This window comes from Monodelphis domestica, chromosome 1, assembly GCF_027887165.1.
Source record: "Monodelphis domestica isolate mMonDom1 chromosome 1, mMonDom1.pri, whole genome shotgun sequence".
Lineage (NCBI taxonomy): Eukaryota > Metazoa > Chordata > Mammalia > Didelphimorphia > Didelphidae > Monodelphis > Monodelphis domestica.
Genome location: NC_077227.1, coordinates 57,552,473 through 57,569,709, shown reverse-complemented (window position 1 = coordinate 57,569,709; position 17,237 = coordinate 57,552,473). Strand labels below are relative to the sequence as shown.

The following is a 17,237-nucleotide window of genomic DNA, read 5'->3' as shown; positions in this document are numbered from 1 at the left end:
CAGTCCTACTTTGTGAGTCACATACATTTTCCTTTTAAAGAGACCTCCATTTTGGAGATACATTCTATGTTTGGACCAATATAGGTATGCGTCTCTGTACTACAGTCCTAACAAATATCGTAAAGTTTCTTTTGGCACTGAGATGAAGGGAAATACCATATGCTACCATGTGCTCACTCTCCAAAAATGTAACCAAGGTGTGTATATATTCACTTCTCTAAACTTTCACTATAAATAAATATATCCATAGAGATCAATCCTATCTTTATTCTAAGGAAATCTAGAAAGCTAACTCCTATTAGCATAGTGGGTATGAGATGAAAAGTCTCCAATTTTCTCTGGAGACAAGTATATTCCAGTTTCATATCTGCTCTAGCAGGACCAATATTTAGGCCAAATTCATTTAGTCAAAGGGGTATGATTTTTATCTCACTCAATCTTTATTGAGATCTATGTGTCTATGCAATTAGGAGGAAGAAAAGTTGAGTTGAACACACATTATTGGGAACTTGGAACAACAAAGAGACCATTCACATGGTAAGGATTAAGAAACATTCCTCATAATGTTAAACTTCATTATGGAGTTTAGATTTTTTTATTTCTTTTCTGTTTTTCCCCTGAAGTCAACTGTCTTCATACTGTGAGTAGCATTCATTTGGGGGACCAAAAACAGGTACTTCAGAGCAACAAATATCTTCTTCATTTCATTAGTCTTCCTTAGCCTGGGGAATTCTGAATAGCAAAATAATGCTAATATGCTAATATTTAATAGAATTCTGCTTCAAACAGATGCATCACACCATTTGTCCCCAATGGTGTGTGTTCCATGTGAAAACCTACTGAAATAGCTATCTCATCAGACTCCCCATCACTCTAAGCCTTCTTTCTTTTGTAGGAGGTCAAAATGCCCAATGACTTTCAAAGCAATTGATATCAACTCCTTCCATATATCTGATTCTAAAATGGGTAATTTTCTTCTGAAAAGGCTCCTCCCTACTAAACACCAATCAGTTCAAAAGATGAATGAATAGAATAAAGTCAGTTAACCAGGGAGAAAAGTACTCTCAGTGAGTTTCCCTTCAAATGAGAGAGGATTTTGCCTTTTGGCTTCCATTCCCTGGATGGCTCATCTGGGGATGTCCTTCCTATTTCAAATGGGTACTTCCTGTCCAGTCATTTCATACAAAATCACCCTTTATTTAATTTTTTAAATTTAATTTTTAATTTTTTAAATTGTTTTTTAAATTTTTAAATTAAGTTTTTAATTTTTTTTAATTATATATCATTTATGATCTCCCAGCTAGGAAGTGAGTTCACTCCATGGTCAGAAGTCAGATTAAGTCCTATGTGTGAGATTCTGTTGTTCTGTTAGTTCTGAATTTCCCCACAATGAAAACTTTAAATCAAATTCACTCCTGCCCCAACACAAGTACATAATACTACCACCCCAATTTGCTTTTGTCTATTTCCATTTTCTTCGTTAACTGATTTAAAATGTATCTCCTTCCCTATAAGTAAGATTTTTTTTATTTGCAAAATGAAAATCCCAACAATTCTTTTACCAAAAGTAACCCAGAAAAACCCAACAGTGATAATGTGAAGATAACTACCTAAGAGGCTATTAGGGCCCATCAAAGCCATTATTCTTACATGATTACCCATTTTGAAACTTTTCATGGTCTAGTTCAAAACGATTAAATCCATGTATCCTTGACTCTTCAAAACCTAGATTACTGAAATAAGAGGATTTCATTAGCTTCATTATAAATATATATTGAGAAAATCTTTTAAATGGAGTAGACCAATAGTTCAACAGGATTCCTTATAAGAGTTTATATGGTGATGCCTCCTTTTAAGCTATTATCATTTATTTATACTAGACAGTTGGGGACCTCAATACTAGATACCATATTCTTTATGTCTAGGCTTCATTTTCTCATGTTAGTATTCCTGGGGGGGGGGGTGGAATTTTCTGAGCTACTCTGCTTTCTTTCTACTTTGAGGACAAATTCAGAACCAGGGACAGATTAAGGACTTATATTACTGCCTTCGGCAATCTTACACCATCAACACCAGATCACTCTCCTCCTCATTATCATCATTATTACTGTCAATTTCAACAATGACATTTATCAAGCCCAAATCAAGTCAAGCCTATGTGTTAGTAAAAATAGGACCATAGTATCATAAAATAAAACTGGAACAAATCTTAGAAGTCATCAAATTCTAAGCTCTTCATTTTACAAATGAAAAAACTGAAGCATAAAGAGAGCTTACGTGACATGTTCAAAGTCACACAATTAGAAAGTGTTTCTGCAGCAAGATTTGAACCCAGATTTCCTTGACTCAAAGTCCATGATTCTATTTACTATGACATGGTTCCTCTCTATTAAAATAATATAATATGTAAAAGGAATTAGGATCACAGATTTAGAGCCAAAAAAGACCTGAAAGTCTATTAAGTATAGTGAACATTTATATGGATTTTGAAGGTTTAAAAAGTACTTCAGATACACTATCTCATTCTTCTTCATATTTTTTTCCAGGGAATTGTAATGCTTGTCCTCCAGGTACACTACAAAGACAAGTATGGCAATTCATATTCCATCCTCACCCCCATGCCACCCAAGAAAAACTTTAATTCAAGCTCTCAAAAACAAACAACCGTATCCTTGATTTTGATTGGGTGACCCATTCTCAAGACATATAGACATGCTACAGAGGGAGGCAAAACTGGCAATATTTTGATGGCATTTCTCTGAAAACATGAAATTCTATTTATTATTAGCTAAAGTTAGATGGGAAACTAAAAAGAAAAGTCAATGAAAGACAATAATTGATGTTCCCTTTTAAATGTAGAAGGAAATGTGAAAACAAGAATGAGGTTGAAGGAATATAGTTTTAAATCATTGTTTGAATAACCTCTTTTTATTAAAAGAAATCTAAATCTCCCTTCCCCTTTCAATATTAGCTATAAAATGACTGGGAATTGATTCTGAACATGATTGTGAATAGATGTACCTGACTCAAAAGTCTTCTATGACAACTTAAAAATGAAGCAAAATACCAATTTTCTTTAGCTTCACAGAGTCATATATCCAGGTAATTAATTGGTATTTTTAGTTTTCATAAAGATTTTTGATATTGTTTCAACATGGACCAACCCCATCAGATTGTCCTTCATATCTTAGGTGCTGAAGATATGCTGAATAAAGGTCTATATCATTTAACAGAAATCTGCTCATTAATTTCACAAGCTATAAAATAAAAATGGAAACCAGCATGAACAGAAGATGAAGGACAGAAAAACAGGTTTTGATTCAATGTTGTGTCCTTTATGAGGCAAGACTCTGTAAACAAATTTCTTTATGAGCCTCAGTTTTTTCATTTGTAAAATGAATAAGGCACTATTTGTACTCCATATGGCATTATGAAAATTACCTACATTCCATTCTAGTTTCTAACAGAAGATTTTGTTTCCTCATATAGATTATTCTAAGGATCAAACTAGATATTGTATACAAAACATTATTTAATTTTGTTTCTCTTATTATATTATAAAGTCATTTAATGAAGTTCATATTGAAATCATCCTGGAACAAGTTTCCATTCTGCTATTCATATAGAAATATGCATCTATCTAATATTAAAAAAGGTTTTCTTGTGTAAGTGGGCAAAATAACTTTTTGTGGCCAAATAAAAGTGAATTTGTAGTTGAACGAGATTGCTTTTTTTTAGTTGAATAAAAGTATCAGACTATAAGCTCATTTTCTCTAGCAAGGAGCAGAAAACTATAGCCTGCTGGCTAACTCTGGTTTGCCACCTGTTTTTGTATAGCTCGTAAATTAGGTTATTCTTAGCTCCTTGGGCCACATAAAAAACAAGTGGTAAAGCAGATTTTACTCATAGGTTATAGTTTTCGAACCCTTGATCTACAGACTTACTGAAATACTCTTCAGTTTAACTATAGTAGTATCAGACAAAGGAGGTGATATACAACTCATCTTATTCCTACTTGATTTTGAATTATTCTATTAAGTCTCTACATTTTGAAAGTTTTTAGTCTCAGATATCTTAGAGAGCATGAATATCTAGCATGACAATATCTACTAAAAAGTTTGTTCTTCAGTTTATTTAGTAGTGGTGTACTGCTGGTAGGGTTTTTTTGTTTGTTTGTTTGTTTTATGAATCAATATAATATCCAAAAAACTAGGCAAATAGTTTGTATTGGAATAATATTCTGAGATATTTTCAGGTCTGTGTTTATGTGATGATAAATTGTTATTTATCAGCATATGGATAATAATCAAGATTTGAGGTCAGTTTCAGCAGCTAGAGTACATCTAGCTAAGTATTTTAGAAGGGCTCATCCTGTCCCCATCTACAGTGATGTTTTGCAGTGCTATTTCTTTGTTTGTCATGTAGCTCTTTAAGTTAACTGTTCTGTAATTCTCAGTAGTAGTGATTTTTCCTTGAATTGCCATTCTCACATCTATCATTTTCAAAAATTCACAATTTTTTTAAATTTTTTGACATTTTTTCTTAACAGATGGTTGGCTAAGATCATGTAGTGATTGTGCAGGACTTTATGATTATGCTTTTGGAAAGCTAAGAATTAATGGAGACTGGAAAAAGTGGCTAGTGCTTTATCTTGTTGGTCATATGAATAAGTAGTGTTTACAGATGTTTAATATCTCTCTCATCATTTCTGCTTTGGTGGTATTTAATGCCTGTATTTAGGAATATTCCTTGATAGGTCCACATTTCTGCCTATGATTTTTACTATGGTCATAATTGCCATATAATCTGTTCTATTTGGCTCTTAAAACATGATTAGATTTTCTTCCAAATATTGTGAGAGAATATGTTATTATATTCTGGTGATAGCAAATACCAGCTTTCCTAAATTACTTTGTTTTGATGTAATTGGTCTGCTAGTTTTGAATAATGCTGACCAACACAAAGAGGGATTTTTTTCAGAATTCCAGTCTAAGCATGCCTGTCTCTTTCTCATAATCATTTGAGATCAGTGCTGCTTTTTTTTCCATTTTTTTTTGGAATTAGGTATAATTCACATAGTTTTCATTAAGTGAAGACTGTGAATGACCTTCGGTTCTTCAACTTTCCCTTTTTTATATGCTAACACCTCTTTAATTTTATTTTGTATTTAACCTAATCTAGGCTTAGGGTTGAAGCTATTTTTATGATTATACAACCCATTGGTCAGCAAAATGTTGCTTTGTTAATTGAAGGTAAGGGTACCCTTAGTAATGAGCAACACAAAGCCCTTCCCTATAAAGAGTGAGATCTGTTTCCAGTTTTGTTATGAGGTAGTAAATGTGCAATAAAAACATTAATTAGCTAATTTTGTGTGCACTTGCCATTTTCCTTATTTAGGGTTAAGCGTCTTCTGTACACTTCTTGCACATAGATAGATGATTTACACCAATGTAGGTTACTTTATTATGGCAATAGAATTGAAGGAAGCCCAACTCAATCTTCTGTTCTTTGTGTCTCTTGATGCTTTGTTGACAGACCCTTATTCATAGATTTTCTTTTAACATCTCTGTTCCTATTTCACCCCAAACTTAATCATGATTTCTTATATTTATATGAGGATTTCCATCACTTTGTCCAGTGTGCTAATCTAATCAGTGGTATTGCTACAACCCAAGTGGTCAAGAGCTTCAGGGTCACCACAATGCCTTCTTAGCTACTGTCAGGGTCTTACAGAGAAAAACCACTGCTTCCCAGGCCATTGCTAATTGTCCTGACTTTTGTCTTACTACTGACATCACAATATGGCATTATTCCTCATTGAATTGGATTTTGGTGATTGGATTTAAGCACTTACTACGTGCATACTGTGCTGCAAGGGATATGGAGTGTTGAGCCATGAAGATGAATAAGTTCCATTATTTCAATCACATGAAATTCAATCTATCATAAAGTGCAACTTTATTTTCCTATAGCCATATTCCCATTTTTCCTAGTTTATCATAACTAGAAAACTCAGTAAAATAAGAAGAGAATGTGTGGTCTATTTCTTTTGCAGTCTCTTAAGGGTATAATCCCTGTGCATAAAATCCAAAAAGGAAAGAACATGAAATATCTAGAAGTCTGAGTTTGTTAGCTATTCAGGTAAACTGTCAGAATTAAGATCATACAATTTAACAAAGGGACTGTTTCCTCAGTAAGTACTTAGTGTTTTTCCACCAGCCACTCTTTCCACTAAATGTAGCCCCAGTGCTCTTCTCAGCAATCTCTGCCCACTCTCCTACTTCTAAAACTACCCTCAAGTATGTGTTGTGGTTCTTGGGGGAAGGATTTAATGTTACTGCTCATGAGCCCCCATCAATGTTTTTTTTTCCCCAAAACCAAACCAGATGAATACAAAATCAATGCAAAGATATGAAAAACAACAATGTGCAACAGAATAGAATTAAATCAATTATTAATGTTCCTGGAAGCCATTTATAAATGGCTGCTACCCATCCTTCTGTACATCTCCTAGGAAGCACTAATTTCATTCCCAATTAATCCATCTGTCAATCAACAAGGCAAGAAAGAGGTATCTCAGTCATTGTGGTAAATACTGGTGAACCTTGCTAAAGGCTAATAGGTGCTATCGTGCCATCTTGGATCCCCACACTGGCCTATACTACCCTTCCTTCTCTCTTGATTCTTGATACTAGCCTATCCTTCTGTCTTTGCTTTGCTTTTTCCCAATTCATCACAATTTTTTTGTCATTGTAGCAAGATTTTGACCTCCATGCACCTCTGCCTTGCTTGGAGTCCTCTGCCTGTTCAATCTTACTAAGTCTGCCCTTATTCTTGTGTTTTTAAATAGGTATTTTGAAAGTTATAAAGGGTAATAGGAAAGAGGGCAATCCAAAACATGCTCAGGTGGAAAGAAGTCTGAATTTCAAGTTTGCCCCAGTTTGAACTCAATCCCAAAGGAACTGGATTCAAATTCTATTTCTGCTACTTATAAACCATTTAAATTCTCTGAAACTCAGTTTCCTCTGCCATAAAATGAGGGTGTCAAAGTTGATGATCCCCACAGTCTCTTCTGGTTCTAGGTAATAATTATAACTCACATGCCTAGAGAACATTAAGAGTTGCCAAGGATATATTATTACACATAACATAGAGGGACCCCCAGTTCCATTTTAAAGATGAAGAAAGCAAGTTTTTGAAAGGTTATCTGATTTTTCCTAATACAGTTAATCTGTATTAGAGCTGACATTTGGACCCCAATCTTCACTAATTCCAAATTCATTGTCTTTTCCCACCATAATTGTAGTTACTCTCACAATCTTGCTATCCTCTACTATGCCAAAGGACACAAAGACATAAAGGTATACATAGACACAACACCACACACACAAGGAAACACATGCTGTTTTGCACATGCAGACATTTACATACAGACCAACATGCATATCTTTCCAGTGTAAAATGAGTCCCTGTAGCCTGCTATCCTTCCCCAGCATCCCCATGGTTCCCTCATCTATAAATGTCTGTTGATTAAAAGGTTTATAGAGAAATTTCCTATATGTGCCATAACCAGTAGGGTTTTCAGGTTTAAATAATTATGTCCAAAAAAAAATGACAAGTGTGCTCTTTGCCCAAGCAGAGATGAATAATTACAAAGCCAGGACATAATTAAGCAATTCTGACTGTCGTATTCTTGAGCTGTCGGCCTGATGTGAAGGGCTGTCACACTCTGTCCTGGACGCCCACTCCACTTTGATCTCTCCTTCTACCAGTAGTCTGAGGTCACACTCTAGTCACAGAGGCAGCCTTCTGCCTAGGACTTCCAGGACTCTTCCCAGTCAATTCTGCCCACTTTGCCTTAACACTGAGCACCTAAACAGTAAGCAGCATTTGACAAAGGAAACTATTTTCCTTAAAATTCACTGATAGAAACTAGTGTCTGACTGTCGTTTTATTTTCTAGCCCTAACAACAGAAGGAAGGAAAAATCCATTGGAACATTGGCTACTGATTTGTCTGAATGGCATGAATCTTTCCATAGGACAATCCAGGTCCAGAGAGAACGTGGCACTTAACAAAAGACAAAAAACAAAAGTGGGTAAGAAATGTATCATCTTGAGACTAAGAGAGGAAGAGAGGGAGAAAGAGCAGAAAGAACATGAGGATTCAATACCAAACTAAGCCTTCTTGACCCCAGGGAGTCTGTCAATTCTATGTTTTGGACAGGATGGGGTTGGGTTTTTTTTTCCTTGGGAGTAGAGATAATCAAGGATGTTCAGAGAGTCCACTAGCCATTTCTTCCAGGTTGAGGGCTGTGATCAAGGAAGCATTTGCCACTCTGCCAAATACTTTATGCCACAAATAAAATGAAAACACTTCCCCAAATCACAGCCCCTTTGATCATTCATCAGCACTTTCTGCTGAATAAGCATAGCATGTCTCCCCTGCCTCAGAAGGGACAGAAATCAACGTCAAATTCTGATTTTGTTATGAAAAATGGGCTTTTACCCACAGTGCTCAGTACGTTCCCTGAAAATTGTTCCCTTTTTATAAACCTTCTCCAAGAATACACACACCTCTGTGACTCTGGAATCTGGCTCTCTAGCCACTCCTCTTGTAACCACTGGATCCACTGCATACTCTGCAGTCTTCCAATGCCATCTCTTCCTTCCTCCAGTAGGAAGGAGAAGACAAAAAGTAAAGGGTGCCCTGTGGTACGTTGGTAGATCCTCTGTACCAATCTATGCTGCCCTGCGTGGCGGCATATTGTCTAGGAATGTCTACATCTCTATGTTTTATTTCGTAGTCAGAAAAGTCACACATCTGTACAAAGGACAAAATTGGCAAAAAGAAAAACCAATCACCCATAGTTCCTTTTAACATCCATTTGCTAATTCAGTTGGATCTTCAGGTGACTTTTCCTTTCTCAAATTAAAGTACTACCTCCAATCACTTAAGAGAACAAAAGAAAGGAAATGCTGGCTCAAGGGGAAGCAAAGGGTCTAATGCTGTATTAATCAAAAGCTTGGAAACATCTCCTGGGAAAATATAGAGTGATGTATGGAAGAAAAAGCAAGATGTACCCCTGGCTAGATGTGTGGCCTCGGGAAAGTCCCTTCTCCTGGCTGGACTTCAGTTTGCACATCTGTTAAAGCAGGTGGGGTTAGATGAGATGATTTCTAGGGTCACTCTCGGTTCTGAGAAGCTACAAAACAATCATCTTTGGTCTGTGCTTCGATAGTTAACAGGCTTTGGAGGTTCTTGTTCTCTCTCCCCCCCCCCAAACCCTTTAAAGAATTAATGAGCAGCTCAAGCCATATGCAGTTAGTGGGGGATGTTAGAGCTTCTCATTCAGACAAGCTAATTCTGTGACTGATTAGAGGCTAATTGGTAACTCTGAAGAGCTGTTTTACTGGAGATCCTTGAGCTTTCTAGAAAAGCTGTTTTGTCCACACACACAAAAATAATTTAAATTAAAAAACAACACAGTTCTTGCCATCCTTTAGAGATCGGTTCCCTTCTCTCCCAGGCTCACTCCCCTCCCAAGTTTGCAGCCAAGATGAAGATCTTTACATGTCAGCATTAACTCAGAGCCAGAGGAATATTGATCTTTTTACCCTTTTTTTAAAGGGTGTGTAAGTGAAGGGGAGAGGGAGGGAGGGAGAGAGAGAGAGAGAGAGAGAGAGAGAGAGAGAGAGAGAGAGAGAGAGAGAGAGAGAGAGAGAGAGAGAGAGAGAGAGAGAGAGAGAGAGAGAGAGAGAGAGAGAGAGAGAGAGCGCAGAATGACTACAAAGACAGAAATACAATGTATTTCACCCACTTCTTTGCTGAGGTTCGTGATATCAGCTTGTCTCTGGAGTCTTCACAGAAAAAAAAAAGCCTAAGAATTAAATTATTTTATTTGGTGGGAATTATAAAAGCTGAAATAAATGAAGGCACCAGTAAACAACATGTCAAACCTGTGTCACAGAAAGAACAAGTGTGAACATTTTTATATTTATATGAATATAAATTCATATTTATCAAGTGAGTTGTTCTGAATTAACAATGTATACTAAAATTGTACAGGTAACTATGCATTGATCTGGCAGTATCATGCACCCGCCCACACACACACAAAACACACCCTGTAGTATACATTTCCTTTATAGTTAATCTTTTTTATTTGGCAGAAATAAAAACCCCAAATAAGTTGAACCTGATAGGCTTGAAGAGAAAATATCACCTGAAGAAGAAAGTTTTCTGCTCTAGATTATAATTATAAATTAGAAGATACAATGTTCACCACAAACTGGACTCTTTGGTTTCCTAAAATGCTAATGGATATAGCACTTAAGGATGGTGACGCACTCTGAAAATGTTATTTCATTTCACTCTTAGATGAAAAAATCAGTGAGACACTATTATATTCATTGCTCATCATTTTACTGAGGAAGAAACTGAGTTTCAGAGAGGTTAACTAATTTGTCCACAGTCACATAGCTGATAAATATCAGCGGCAGGTCTTCCTGACTACATGGCTGGTGGTCTTTCTATCTATAAGATAATCAGCAAGCAATTATTAATTATTGCACATTATAAGCATTTATGCTAAATGGAAGTCTCTTCAACATCTCTGGACTTACTGGAGGCAACTGGACTTGTGCTGTAGAGCACCAGGGCAGAAATGGATATTTAATGAGGTCATCAAAGCCATCCCTTTGACTGTAGTTTATTACACTTAAATCACAGCCAGATCCCCATCATATATCCTCTCTTTTAAAAATCTTCCTATATCTGAATTCTAGACATAGAGCCAATTCTCCCCTGTCTCATCTGTACTGTCATTATGATGACACCACATTAAATTTCTCTGTCTCATTCTGAGCTAGCTGGTAAAGAAAAGGTCAATAAACGCCATCCATGTACATTCTGAAGAGCCACATGTGAGTAACACACATAAGCCAGGGGAAAAATTGTCAGAAAAAATTGCCTTTTCTTCTAGTACTATCTCAGAGAGATGTTGCAGTGCCCTAACCCCTGGACAGAGGAAAATCATTCTCTTGGCTCCCCTGATGGCTTTGGAACAGAAGGGTCCCCTTCCCGAGGCACCAGTAAAATCCTAACCACCCCAGAGAGAATGGAAGATCTATATCTCTCTTCCCAATCATCTCTCTGGAGCCCAAAAGCCTTATTCTGAGAGAAAGCACATTCCAGAGAAACAAATGAAAGCCCACTTGGGGCCTCAAAGTTGTGCATGAAATACAAGTTCCTGGACTGCCTTACAGTTGAGACCACCTCTTGAATGAGGTCCTCTGGGTTACTGAACACCGTTAGACCTAAGTGCATCATAGACTTGCTGTATTAACCAATTACAAGCTACAGCCAAGAGTGTTTCCATGACATTCTACCTTCCAGGTCACCATAGGAGATAGGAAGCCTCTTGACCTAATGTGGGCACTTCTCTCCCAGCTGATGAGGACACAAGGCTGACCAGTACACAGTGTAAAGCAGATGTGACACCAGTCTGGGGCCAATGCTGCCTTGGGGCTCCTTACCTTGGGCTTCACTACTTTCATGAATTCCCCTCTCACCAGAGCCTCCTCACGCTCTCCTTTCGTGACTTTCTTTGCATCCAGAAACTTCAGGTTGGGTAGTTTGTGTAGAACAAAGCACCTGGAAAGAAGGAAGGACCACAGGTCACTCTGGTAGGACAGGGGAGACAATATTTTCAGACTAGGTCCCCCAGCTCCCTAAGAGGTAGCTTTCTTTCATGCCTCTTCCTCCATACAAAGGTGAACAAAATGGACCATTACCCTCTGGGGAAATCTTCCTTGATAAAAGGGCCCTAATAATACCTACACGCTGAGTACAAGCATGTGATGCTTCTGTTTACACATATATAGATGACATTTTCCAACTATAAAACCCATCTATGCACACATACACACAGAGTAGAGCTTATGGAGGAATGAGATATGTGTTGTCTTCCATTGCTTTATGCCCCATTTTGGAAAATTAGTATAGACTTCTTCCATTCATCCCACTTCCTATAAAAAAACAACCAAAAAAACAATATCTTTTCTCATGAAACACTGATAAAGAGTCATGGTCATCTCCAAGGAACTCACCAATCTTATTTCAAGAAATCAGGCTTACTCCAGTACAATAATAACAGTTATTTATATAGCCTTTTAAGATTGACAAGAAATTTTTTATCATTACTTCTTGAGGTAGATAGTCTAATAATACTATACCCATTATATAGATGAGCAAACATTTTTCCATAGTCCTAGTTCATGCTAGTAAGAATCAGGATTTAACCAAAGTTTCCTGATTCCATTTCCAACACTTTTCACAATATACCATATGAATATTTGGATTCAAATCCTATCTCAGATAATATGACACTAGTCAAGTTATTAAATCTCTCTGGTCCTTAATCTCTGTATCTGTAAAAGAAGGGCAAGTGTGGTATAATCTCCCTCAGCCTCAGTTTACTCATCTGTAAAATGGAGACAAAGATAGCACTGATCTTCCAAGGCTCTTGTGAGGATCAGATGAGATATAATATATAAAGGGTTTTACAGACCTTAAAGTGATATATCAATGTTATTTATCATTATTATTGTTATTGTTATTATTGCTAACAATCCCTAAAATATTGAATAAACCAAACCTCAATTGATAAGTTGCCTCTTTTAATTCTTCCCTTTTTAGCTACTAAAGCCTACACAGATGTCTTAGTATGAAATGGCAGTGACTTTTGTTCTTCCAATTAGGCCAGCTAAATTAATGATCTCTGTCTTGGCCAGCAAACACCAATAATAATTATAATTGACATTTATATAACTCTTTAAAATTTCCAAAGCACTCTGGTAATGTCTCCAGTTGAAAAATCTATCACAGAACTTGTTGGTAACTGTTACTTAGCAAAAAACATCTATAGACTTCCAGATAAACATGGATGTAGCTTAGACACAGGAATCTACCTCTCCTCATCCCCTACCAATATAGGCTACCTCAAAAGGCCCCAAAAAGCAAATTCATATGAACAAAGGGACTTCACAGTAGGGCTCAACATTGAAGCTATGTGGGATTTGGGCATTTCCACACTATGAGGGGGTGAAATAGCTTCCACCAAAATGAGAGCTGATCTACCTTCCTCCACCCAACTGGAGACAGTGTGCTTTCCACACTAAAATCAGTGAGTAAGTGAGGGGCACCCCTAGGTCCTTGATGGCTAACTAAGACCACCAAAGACCTACCTCTGAGAGCAGCTAGACTTGAGACCCCAACAGGTTGAAGAGAGCAGATCTTGGGTACAGAGATAGTGCAGAGAAGGGCTGCAAACAGTAGAAGCTCCAGAGACTCCAGAGGTGGCCTCAGGCAAAAACCTTGTTCCTTAGCTCCATACACAGAGATCCTGCCCTCCTCATTCAGACTTCTGACTGGAAAGAGAAGGAAAAACCAGCATAGTGATGGTGGAAAATGCCCAAGAAAAACAACTTCCCAACACAAAGAAGAACAAGAAGAAGATTTTGACCCTGGATAATTTTTATGGAGGAAAAATCCAGACTACAGAGGAAATAGCAGAAGAGGACAAACAAATAAATGCACCCAAACCATCCAAAAAATGGAAATTGGACACAAGCTCTTGAAGATTTAAATCAGAGCTTATGAAAAAGATGGAAGAATCTCTGGCAAGAAAAGAGGGAAATTGTTCAAAAGGAAAATAACAGTTTAAAAGACAGGAACTCCCAATTGGAGAATGAAGCCCAGAAATCAAATGAAATGACAAATAAATTAGAGACCAAAATTAAACAGCTGGAAGCCATGAAAAAGCAGGATAAACCAAACCAAAAAAGGGAAACCAAAAGATTATTGCAGGAAATCAGTCTTTAAAGACCAAAATTGGGCAATTAGAAGCCAATGACCTCCCAAAACAGCAAGAATTAATAAAGCAAAATGAAAAGATTGACAAAATAGAAGTAAACATGAAATATCTCACTGAGAAGATGACTGACCAAGAAAACAGGTCTTGAAGAGACAATTTGAGAATCATTGGTCTACCTAAAAACCCAGAAATAAACAGAAACCTTGACATCATACTACAAGAAATTATCTAAGAAAACAGATCTGATGTTCTTGAACAAGAGGACAAAATAGACATTGAAAGAGTTCATAGAACACAATCTACACTAAATCCTCAAAACAAAACCCCAAGAATGTAATCGCCAAATTTAAGAGATTCCAAGCTAAAGGAAAAAAAATCACAAGAAGGCAAAAAGAGATAATTCAGATATCAAGGAGTGCCAATCAGGATCACACAAGATCTGGCAACTTCCACACTAAAGGACCACAAGGTTTGGTATATGATATTCAGAAAGGCAAGAGAATTGAGTCTTCAACCAAGGATCACCTACCCATCTAAACTGACTATATACTTCCAATATACTTCCAGGGGAAAGTATGGGCATTCAACAAAATAGAGATTTCCAAGTATTTATATAGAAAAGACCAGAGCTAAGCAAAAAGTTTGATATCCAGAAACAAAGATCAAGAGAAACATGAAAATATAAATAAGAAAGAAAGAATAAAGGGGAGATGATTTTTATTTCAGTTTCTTCTTTAAAGGCTTCAATAAGAGCAAATTATTTATATTAATATATGGAAAATGTTATTTGTAACTCCCAAAAATTATATTCACCATTATAGTAATTAGGAGAATCATTCATAGGTAATGATAGGTGTAATAAGTGGTCTAGATGATATGCAAAAAAAGAAAAAGGGAGGAGAGAATAGAAGATGGAATGAAGAGAAACTTGAAGGAATAAGATGAATAGGGTAAGTAATATTACACAAAGAGGTGCATGGGAAGGGAAGGGGAAGAATACTGTTATAAGAAGGAGAGGAAGAGAGTGCTAATAGGAAATAATTAGAACTTATTCTCAGTGAAATCAGTTCTGAGAGGGAAGAGCATCTAGATCCATTGGGGTATAGAATTCTATCTTATCATACAGGGAAAGTGAGAAGGGGAAAACTAAGGTGGGGGAGTTGGGTGGGGAGTACAAAAAAGGAGGGAAAGGGGGGAACTCAATAGATGCTAAAAAAATAAGAAGGGAACAAAAAGGGAGGGTGCAGAAAGGGAAGTATAATAAGGGTGGGGATTAGGAGGACTAATTAAAAGCAAACCACTGGTTTAAAAGGATATAGCGAAAGAAGAAAGGGCAGAACTAGTAGAAGATATCAAAATGTTGGGGAATACAGACGTGGTTACAATAACTCCAAAAGTGAATGGAATGAACTCACCCATTAAACAAAACCAAATACCAGAGTGGATTAGAAACCAAAATCCTACCATATGTTGTCTACAAGAAACACACATGAGGCATGTAGACACTCAAAGAATAAGGATCAAAGGCTGGAGGAAAATCTATAGGGCCTCAACTGAAATAAAGAAAGCAGGAGTTGTAATCATGATATCTGACAAAGCCAAAGTAAAAATAGATCTGATTAAAAGAGATAGGGAAGGTAATTACATTCTGATAAAAGGCAGAATAGACAATGGGGAAATATCATTAATCAACATGTATGCACCAAATGGTATAGCATCCAAATTTCCAAAGGAAATACCAGTGGAGTTAAAGGAGGAAATAGATAACAACACTATACTAGTGGGAGACCTGAACCTTCCTCTATCTGAACTAGATAAATCAAACCAAAAAATAAAAAAGAAAGAGGTAATAGGTGTAAATGAAATCTTAGAAAAATTAGAGTCAATAGATATGTGGAGAAAAATAAATAGGGACAAAAAGGAATACACCTTCTTTTCAGGAGCACATGACACATTCACAAAGACTGACCATGTAATAGAACATAAAAACATAGCGAACAAGTACAAAAAAGCAGAAATAATAAATGAAACCTTTTTCAGATCCCAATGCAATGAAAATAATAATTAGTAAGGGTACATGGAGAGGTAAATTACAAATTAATTGGAAATTAAACAATACAATTCTCCAAAACTGATTAGTTAAAGAATAAATCGTAGAAACAATTAATAACTTCATTGAAGAAAATGACAATGATGAGACATCCTTTCAAAACCTATGGGATGCAGCCAAAGCAGTACTCAGGGTAATTTATATCCTTGAGTTCATATATTAACAAATTAGGGAGGGCAGAAGTCAAAGAATTGGGCATGCAAATCAAAAAACTTGAAAGGGAACAAATTAAAAATCCCCAGTTGAAAACTAAATAAGAGATCCTAAAAATTAAAGGAGAAACTAATTAAACTGAAAATGAAAGAACTGTTGAATTAATAAATAAGACTAGAAGCTGGTATTTTGAAAAAATAAAATAAAATAGACAAAGTACTGGTCAATTTAATAAAAAAAAGGGAAAGAAGAAAACTAAATTAACAATATCCAAGATTAAAAATGAGCCCTCACCTCTAATGAAGAAGAAATTAATGCAATCATTAAAAACTATTTTGCCCAATTATATGGCAATAAATATGGAAATCTAGGTGATATGGATGAATATTTACAAAAATACAAATCACCTATATTAACAAAAGAAGAAGTAGAATACTTAAATAATCCTGTATCAGAAATTGAAATTGAACAAAGAACTCTCTAAGAAAAAATCCCCAGGGCCTGATGGATTCATAAGTAAATTCTATCAAACATAAAAAGAACAACTAATTCCAATAATATACAAACTATTTAAGATAATTTGCAAAGTAGGAGTTCTACCAAATCCCTTTTATGACACAAATATGGTACTGATTCCAAACCCAGGCAGATCAAAAACAGAGAAAGAAAACTGTAGACCAATATCCTTAATGAACATAGATGCAAAAATTTTAAATAGAATACTAGCGAAAAGACTGTAGCAAGTGATCATGGGAGTCACTCATTATGATCAGATGGGATTTATACCAGGAATGCAAGGATGGATTAATATTAGAAAAACCATCCACATAATTGACCATATCAACAAGCAAACCAATAAAAAACACATGATTGTCTCAATAGATGCAGAAAAAGCCTTTGACAATATGCAATACTCATTCCTATTGAAAACACTAGAAAATATAGGAATAGAAGGGCCTTTCCTAAGAATAATAAACAGTATATATCTAAAACCATCAACAAGTATCATCTGTAATGGGGATAAATTAGAAGCATTCCCAATAAGATCAGGAGTGACAAGGATGCCCATTATCACCTATATTATTTAACATTGTATTAT

General features: G+C 36.1%; 1 protein-coding gene across 1 annotated transcript in view; it reads right to left on the bottom strand.

Annotated features, from left to right (window-relative positions):
• Positions 1 to 17,237, bottom strand: part of LRMDA (leucine rich melanocyte differentiation associated) — a 645,209-nt gene that overhangs the window by 559,924 nt on the left and 68,048 nt on the right. The window contains exon 5 of the mRNA XM_056815370.1: positions 11,537 to 11,654. Coding sequence (XP_056671348.1) covers positions 11,537 to 11,654 — 118 coding nt within the window. The remainder of the gene's footprint in view (positions 1 to 11,536; positions 11,655 to 17,237) is intronic.